General features: G+C 35.5%; 1 protein-coding gene across 1 annotated transcript in view; it reads left to right on the top strand.

Moving 5' to 3' along the window:
• FAM185A (family with sequence similarity 185, member A) overlaps window positions 1–9,159 on the top strand; it is a 41,222-nt gene that overhangs the window by 8,532 nt on the left and 23,531 nt on the right. Inside the window, exons 3-4 of the mRNA XM_009882914.1 lie at window positions 1,902–2,040; window positions 8,513–8,554. Coding sequence (XP_009881216.1) covers window positions 1,902–2,040; window positions 8,513–8,554 — 181 coding nt within the window. The remainder of the gene's footprint in view (window positions 1–1,901; window positions 2,041–8,512; window positions 8,555–9,159) is intronic.

The following is a 9,159-nucleotide window of genomic DNA, read 5'->3' as shown; positions in this document are numbered from 1 at the left end:
CACCCAAACTGTGCAGCTATTTTTATTTTATTCCCCTCCCCTCCACGCTTCATAGAGCATGCTGTGCTCTATTTTCATTGTGCGGATAGCAATGATGGCCCTGCTAAAATTGGAACGGTTCTTTGCAAGTCACTTAATTCTCTAAAGAACAGGTCTAGGTCCTAGAGCCTAAAATGACAGTGGCTTTTCTCTTCCTTGTTGCTTTGACCATGTACCACAGCAGGTTTACACTTTGCCATTCTGGGTGGGAGAAATAGTGGAGTATTCTGTCAGAAACATTCCTAGAACAGATGCAGTGTAAACTTCTGTTTAAGGTCTCTGCTTGTTAGAGTTTTGTTAGAAGCACTGAAAGATTTAAAAGTTGAAGTGCTGTCACTTTCAATAGTGACAAATTCTGCCTTAATATCATTTGGTTTGTTTACTGTTGATACTTAGATTCTGTATCATAGTTCTAAGCAGCATCACCTGCAGAGGTTGTAGCTGTTGGCTGTCACATATCTCTAATTCTAGCACAGTGCTTTGATCCCCTGATTTTCTTAAAGGTAGCTTGTTACATCCTTGGAGACCTACTTTGTATTGTAGCATCATGTCAGAAGTATTAAGACAATAGTCCATTCTGTGATCTTACGAGTTAAGTTGTAAAGATGGCATAAAGCTCAGTGTGTATGGTTTGGTAAGGTCACAGAATAACTTGGCTGTCATATAGTCCATACTAAACCAGCCTCTTTAGCTCACTTCTTGGGACACAATACAGCATGGAGTTTGTGCAACACTAGTTGCTGGTTGTCAGAATACCTCTAACTTCATCCATAGCTTATTCTTTATATAATATAACACTGGAAGGGTCAGCAGACTACTTTTGGTTTGTATTAACTTTTTTCTTCAAAATGACGATGCTAAAATGACAAAGTGGATTTAAAGATAGCTTGACCTAAGGCACAGTTTGATCTATCACACCATATATCATTTCATGTAATGAATAAGGATTTTATGTAATTCTCTTAGTCTGCATAAGGAAAACAAAAACAAATTGAGTGGGGGGTAAGTATGAACTATTGCATGATTGCATCATAAATCAAGTTTAACTGATGAAGAATAGAATTAAATTCATATGGTAGTTGCACAAGCACGTGATCTGTTTTGTTCAGATGGGCATGGGTTATGTCACTCGACTAGTTACTTGTACATAGATAATCTCATACATCACCTTTTATACCCTAAATTCATCCATAGTGCAACTTTTCAAATCTTATCTTTTCTCTCCATTTCTATTTAAAAGAAGTAGAAATGGTGATCTTATCCCTCATCTTTCAAGGCTTTGTATAGTTTGAGGCTTAAGTCCGAGAATAGAGGCCTGAGTAACCAAGGTAATATGAACAATTATACTAAGAAAAAGAGTAGCTGTGGCTTTTTTGCAAACCTTCACCAAAGCTATGTCTACAAAGTGAGCCAGTTAAAAATCTGCATAAATAGCTGAATGTAACCAAGACAGTGGATGTTTCAGTATGTGGTGGGAGAAAACTGATTACCAATGTTTTAAGTGTCATAATGATGTGTGAATACTAAGCCTTCATTATTGAAGCTAATTCTTGTTTTACTTTTGGTTTTTAAAAATAAATCATTTTTTTTTCTTTCATCTGTTTGTGACTATTTGGGTTCTGCACCTGTATGATGGATGTAATGATTCTTTACAACATTCCTGTGAATTATTAACTTGTTGATCAGACTTCTTGGACGAAAAGGGTTTTTGTTTCATCTTGTGTAGCTTTTAACTAAGAACTTGATTCCATTTGTTCTGCATCAACAACTGCTTTCCATTTGTTTTGCCTCTTAATAGTGTTACTTCCCTCTGCTTTTTCAAACTGTGATGACAAGTTTTCCATTATGTTTATTTCTTTTAGAGTGTGAATATAGAGAAGCTGCAGGGGACATCCATCAACATATCTACTGAAGATGGGCTGCTGAAAACTAAGTATCTCTATGCAGAATCATCATCTCTGTCTTCAGTAGCTGGTGATATTCTGCTGGGAAGTATTCATGGTAAGAAGGAAATACTGTCATATGGTTAGGGAAGTACTGTCACAAATTCAGCTGCTTGGAAGGTATTTGTAACGTTCACAGTAAGAAATGGACTGATGCTATAGACTATCACTAAATCAACTGTGCGCAGTGTATGAACAAAAGAGTTCTGTATTTGTTGGAGCCTGAATTGATGAGAATTAACTTACCATATAGCATACTGTATTTTTAAAAACAATTTTATAAGCATGCTCGTCAAATAGTGAAAAATGTATATTATAGGAAAGAAACATCACACGCATTAAGGATGTCAAAATATTTTAAAACTCAGTAATGAAAATTATACTAAAATTAAAGAGACTTCTCTTCCCCTCTCTTCACCCTTTATTTTCTTCATAGGAGATGTAACTCTTACAGCATCTACTAAGAACTATGGTAGAACTCAGTTGTATTGCTATGTTTTTAGCAGAAATGGTCTGTGTGTGTGCTAGCACCTTATACTGATAGAGTGGTGACAGTTTGTTCTTTGACTGCGAGGAAGAAAGTCTAATCCATCTACCCATCACTGTCCTTTGCCTAGAACTAAAACTAATTAACTTGAGTGTTTTTTATATAAACAGCAGTCAGGGGTTGGAATCTGGTGTGGTTTTCTAATTTAACAAAATTCCCACTGAATTCTGTCTGTCCTGTAATGCGTTTGTGGTGATTTACTGTTAAGTAAAACAAACTGGAGGATGTACAAAGAAAATTACTCGGGTCAGTCAGAGTTCCCGATTTCCAGCTATATGCCTTATAAACAAATTGCTGCAATTTCTTAGCAATTTTGTGTTGTTGTCTTGAAATGACTCTTGTTTTTTAATTAAAGGAGCAACTCCTTTGTTCATTTGGAGTAAAATTAAGACTTGTTTCTAAACCTGTTAGGTAAAGTTCACTTGCCATGCGTAGCCAGAAATGAGATTTTTTTATTTTTTTTTTTTCCTAACATATAGACTGTATTGTTACTGGTATTTCTGTCTGATAATCTGCTTTTGGGTTTTTTTTTTTCTAACTTCAAACCAATATAATGATACTGTGTAATGATCAGTTGTGAGCATGTTCATGCCACTGTGCACATCCAAAAGTTTATTTCTGTTTCTTGGTAAAAAAATAAAATAACTGCTGTAGTTAGTGACTTACTTCCTCAGTACTGCCTCATGTCATTTAGCTGAACAATGGTGTGAAAACAAATAGAATTGTATCCAAATTATACAGACATTTCTTAAGTTATTTCAGGGTTATTTTCATGAGCGCTCTACGAAATGGATCTGGAACACCTAATGTTATTTTGGCTGTTTCTTTTAAAATCAATTGCACATTGACATTTGCTTGGTACTTCTGTTTCTTTCAGAAATATATTTTCTGCAAAACATCAGGGTCCTCAGTTATGTTTTAATAGTAAGAGCAAATACTTTTAAAGTATTTTAAATTATGATATTGCATATATACACACACACACATGTATATATTAGTGGAAAAGATAAACTCCTAATTTTGTGGTAGAAAAAAAATTGATCACTTTTACTTCTGGTCTTTGCTCATGAGGTAGCTCAATTTTAGTAGTAGTTTTGTTTCTAAACACTTAGACAGATTGCTTCTTGGGCAATCAAACCCACTATTACCCTATAGCTGACGGTATCCTGATATTATACTTGGCATAAAATCAGCACATTATGAACACAACTGGGCAAGACTTCATTGCTTTTGAACTGAGAACTCCAAAGTCAGGGCAACACAAACTTCACAAACCTGCCTGAGACCTATTTTGTAGTTGAAACTTGGGCTGTACAATTCCAACACTGTCAGCTTGAGTGCATACTTGGCTCAGGAAGGGTCTGAATAGAATTAAAATTAGGACCTGAAAGACCAAACTGGCTCTGTGTAGAAACACTATAATGATTCTGTATTGCAGTCCTTAAGCAATCCTATAAGTGATACCGTATTCAAAATTCTTGCTGTCCAATGCCTCAGATTATGGAGGCATAAGCATACAATCAGAAGTTAAATTTTCTTTGCTGTCACAAAAAACAAACAGACAAAAAACCCCAGCAGCGTGATAGTAGCAAAATATAGAGAAAAGATTCTCCGAGACCTTTATTTTTAAAGTGAGTGCATATTGTATGCACCATGTATTTCACATTGTTAAAACTGGTATTTTTGTTATTGAACAAAAATTACTCCACTGGTTTTTTTATAAAATGACTGTATTACTGTTATCAGGATCAATAAAAATGGTAGTTTGAACATTTGACTTTTAATTTAAATTGAATTTAGTTCACTTCTTAATGTCTGCTAGATTTCACTCCTTGCAGTACATAATTATTGTGTTGATGCTGTTCTGGTAATTAAAAAAATAATAGAATTTAAGATTTTACTTAGAAGTATTTTTCTTAAGCAATTTTCATATTAAAATTACTGCCTCTGAAAGTTGTACATTTTACACTACAAGGAATTTGAATAATGCTGTCTCAAAATAACAAAAGAGCTTGCATTTTGCAGGCACCTTTTCATGTAAAATCTAAGTAATTCGTATGTCCAATAAGAAAGCTAGACTGGGGACTGTTCCCAGCATATGTCTCAGATCTGAAGTTGTTAAAATATTTAAGATACCCTTAGAATGGGAGATTAAGATATCTACGGAAATATCAGTGAGTACACATAGCTTTTTTTGTAGTCCAGCCCACAACTGAAGGGAAGGGGGTAAATGGTTCCTATTGAATCTAATCAGTCTTACAAAGAAAAAAATGCTAAAGGTAAAAGAATGTGCATGTAGGCATTTTTAATTGCTCTTTTACATGCTTCATACTTGTATGGTAAATGAATAATGCACTATTTTGAAGAAATTGTTTTTGAGTTATTTTAATCAGTTTCTGTAACAGGCATTACAGATGACAGATGCCATTTATTTTTCTAGTTGACACTTGAAAACCAAAAGGACAACACCTCTCAGACTGAGAAATGTGCTACTTTATCCAAGGGGCAATAACATTATAGTGAAAATTCTCCACAGAGGGGCAAATAGGAGAAAAGGGAAGCCCCTCTTTGCAACTGTGCCGAAGTCTTGGATTGAGTTGCATTATTAATTTATTGTGTTTACAAAATAGTTTTTGTTGGACAGGAATTTGACATCTAGTCCAACCCAATGCTTAAAGTGGGCTCAATTAGAGCAAACTTGCTCAAGGCCTTGTCTGGTTGAGCTTCAATTGAATATTCCCAAGGACAGAGATTGCATGACCTTTCTCAGTGACTTGTTCCAGTCCTGAATTATCCTTCTGGTGGGAAACGCCTTTTTTTTTTTTTTTTTTTTTTTTTGAATAATAATTTCCATGATGGCAACTTGTAACCATTATCCCTTCTTCTTGCTGCATCACCATGAGAAGAGTCTGTCTCTTTTCTCTATACCCTCCCATTAGGTAGTTGAAGACCACTAGAAGATTCCTCCTCAGCCTTCTCCTTTTAAAGCAAAACAAACCCAGCTCTCTGAGAGTCTGTAGCGTGCTCTGGGCCCCTAATCTTCTCAATACCGCTCTCTGGTCTCACTTCAGTACATCAGTGACTTTCTTGACTGGGAAGCCCAAAATTGGACACAATATTCCAAATGCAGTCTCACAAGAGGGCTTTACCTGTTGGCTATACTCTTAATTATGCAGCTCAGTATGCAGTTGACCTTCTTTACTGACCCATACTGAAGATGGTGTCCATCAAGATGCCCAGGTCCTTACCTGCGAAGCTTCTTTGCAAACAGTCAGCACTCAACTCTTACCGCTATACAGGGTTGATTTGTCTCATGTGCAGGACTTTATATTTGGTTTTGACCTTTTCTTTTGTCATAGTCTAGTGACTATTTCATTATGTGAGAGAATCACATTGGGAAACATGGTTATTGCAGTTACTTTATATATTCACATACTAATGAATACATAGGAAAAGATGAACATATAGCTGCCTTATTCAGGTCACTGACAGGATAAGACAAAGTAGAAAACCTGCAGTGTTTTGAAGGTAGTACAGTATAATGCTTGAGCTTGGCACTCTATAATCCCTTCTGAAAAGAATCTGATGTATGTTCCATAAAAGTATGTTCCATAAATTTTAGGTATGTTTCTGGATTTCACTGTATATAAAGGGATTGTAGAAATTAACTTTATTTTTGTTCTCTTTTAGGCATGTCACTACTTTAGTCTGATGCAAATTTAAAATGCAAAGTCAAAGTGTTAAAAAGCTGTGTGGTGGTTTATTTGCTTTTTCTGGGCATCAGAATAACCCTGCCACCTCAAGAGCCTTCAAAACAAATTGAAGGAATGGAAGTAATAGAATGTAAAGTGATGCCTTTATTTATACCCCCAAGCCATCTTTTGGCCCTGGTCCTATACTGAACCTGACTTGCAATACTGTAGTTTGAAGTTTTGTAGTGTTTATGGAGAAGCAAAGCTTGTACATGATAGAAAAGATAACTGTTTCTTCAGAAGCAATAAAAATAAAAATGCTGGCATGTTGTCATCAATATTCTGTTAAAACTATTTTATTTTGGACTTTATAGTATTGCACTACATTGCTAAAGTCAGTTGGATGTAATAATCAAACTAGCAATTACCTCTAGTCAGGTCTTTCTCTCTTTGCCCTTGACCTGTCTAAAAATACTTGGCTAGCTTAAAAATTGTTAGTCAAGTGTCGGCCTTCATGGAATAATTACACAACCAAAAGTACACTTCTGTGCACTGTCTGTAGACACTGCAGGTCCCAACACAGCAGGATGTTCCTATCTGCTTTAACAGTGATTTTTTGTTCTAGCTAAATGTTTGAAGTGATCCTATCACACGAATATGTTTACATTATGCAACATTAGTCATATCTGCCATATAAGGTTGTGGGTTATAGGAGTTTGATTTCCAAATGTTTAATATTTTTCAAGGACCTGCTTATCAAAACAGAAAACAAAAAAACACAGAACAACAAAGAACAGAACAGCAAATCCACAAGTCCCAGGGGCTATATTGAGACAGAGTATAATCTAGCTTCAGCCCCATGGGAGTTGGCAGCTGACACAACCCTAGGCTTTTTAGTAGGTTGTACAAAAATAAGTACTAGTCATGATAAAATGGGGAAAAGGGTGGGATAGTTGCAGTGTGCCATTTAAAAACAGCAATCAATAAAGCCAAACATCTTTCAAATTCATTGAAATATGGTTTTGTTTCAACTCTGATTTTCAGAACCCCTAAGTATTTTGTACAGTATGTGCTTGAAATGATGAATTAAAAACTATTGATGATAGGCTGCTTTTCTAGCTTTCAGCCCACAGACCACTAAGAAAAACACTACAGATCATATGCAGTAGAATACATTCTGCCCTAATGGCTGTCTACTACCATGTAATTACAGAATATGGAAGCAGAGCTTGATTTTTTTTTTATTTTTTTTTTTTCAAATTTTAAAGGTATCTTCCAAAAAATTTGAAAATTGTTGTATTACTAAATTGGAGTAAATTACTGTGATCCACCTCATTTTTTAATCTGTTGTCCTCCTGGGAGGATGAGGGAGTGGCAGCAATGACATGCTGTGGTTTAGTTTTTTAATTTAAAAGGTGTTTTGTGAGGCGATTATACAGGTGTAGCATACATGGAAGTTTCTACCAACTTTGTTAGACTGTTAGTAGTATAGGTGACTTTTCTGTTATGAGGTACATCTGTCTTTCCAGATTCACTTGATGCCATAGGTAAATAGGAAGAGTATGTATTTTTAGATTTTTAAGGCTAAAACACCAGTGCCTGCTCAAAGTAATGGTGTTTCAGGAGGAGAACATTCTATGTTTTATGCCTTACACACTCTTTTGTTTGATGTTCTCCAGTCTGTCCAACACACTCAGATCTCACTGAAGTCAATGAAAAGCATTGACAAGGGGTTTTCATGCACAGAAGAGTAAGTCTGGAGGGAGCAGGTAATGTTCAGTGAGTCCTGGAAGTAGCCTTTGAGGATAAAGCAAAAAATCCCCTCTCGTTGGACAGGGGTGGGCCATGTATGTGTGCATATAAAAGAGGAAAATAGAAGGTGTTTATGTTACCCATCCTATTAAACTACTTAAAATCATCCATAGTGCTGTTGCAGGCTTCAGAACAATTTTAAAAAGGCCCAAAATAAAATATGAAAATATTGTGCTTTAGCCTCTCAATGCCTCTCTGCTTTTCTCTCCCTCACATTCGGTCTGTGTCTTTCAGCTTTACTCAAAGTGTTTTAATTGTCTGGAATCACTTCATTGTTACCCACATGTGTTGAGATTTTTGTTTGTAAAGCAGTACTACTCAAGCAATGTAACTGGTTTATGGTATTTTGCTTTTATATGCAAATCAGATATAACTACAATCCTTGTATAGGATCACATTACTTTAGCCTTTGTTATGATTTCAGAAACCAGTTAAATAATGTTTTTAACATTTTTTTTCCCCTTTTCTTTTCCTAATAGGTAACACCAGCCTTCAGACCACAACAGGGAGTATCACAGTAGGTACGTTCTACCTTCTCTCTGAGATATCTCATTTCTAACTCTTCCCTTCTGCTTTCTAAATGCTAAATATTCCCAGTGAAAGCAAAAAGGAGGTGATTCTTCACAGATGTTTCTCCCCTTTTTTCTTTTGAGGAATAGCACTGATAGCTTTGTAGCTGAAGGAGATCCTTTCCAAACTTGACTGTCAGCCTTTTGCAGTTGGGCAAGGCACTCTGCTTTTGATACCACAATACCTGCTGGGCTTTGCACAAATTATACTGAGTATATAGGTGTCATCTTTTAGATTAAGTTGGTATAAAAGGACATGAGAAAACACTAAGCGTACATCAAATCTTTTTGCCTTTAACCTAGTTCTCTATCTTACATTTGTTGATATCAATGATTAGCTATGTTTAATTTTCATATCACAAAGCATTACTCATTCATGTATTACATATTCAGAGGGGAAAGGCCTGTGGTAATTTAAATGTTTCCAAACAATTATGCTAAATATTGTTTTCCCTTCAGAAATAAAAACCGGCTCATAAATTTTCTTTCAGGAACTTGAGCTTTTATACAACAGGATAACTTGGACTTATCAATTATGTTATACATTATATCAGCTG

Source organism: Charadrius vociferus, unplaced genomic scaffold, assembly GCF_000708025.1.
Source record: "Charadrius vociferus isolate BGI_N301 unplaced genomic scaffold, ASM70802v2 scaffold32, whole genome shotgun sequence".
Lineage (NCBI taxonomy): Eukaryota > Metazoa > Chordata > Aves > Charadriiformes > Charadriidae > Charadrius > Charadrius vociferus.
The sequence above is the reverse complement of the archived record's forward strand: the minus strand, read 5'-3'. Positions and strand labels throughout refer to the sequence as shown.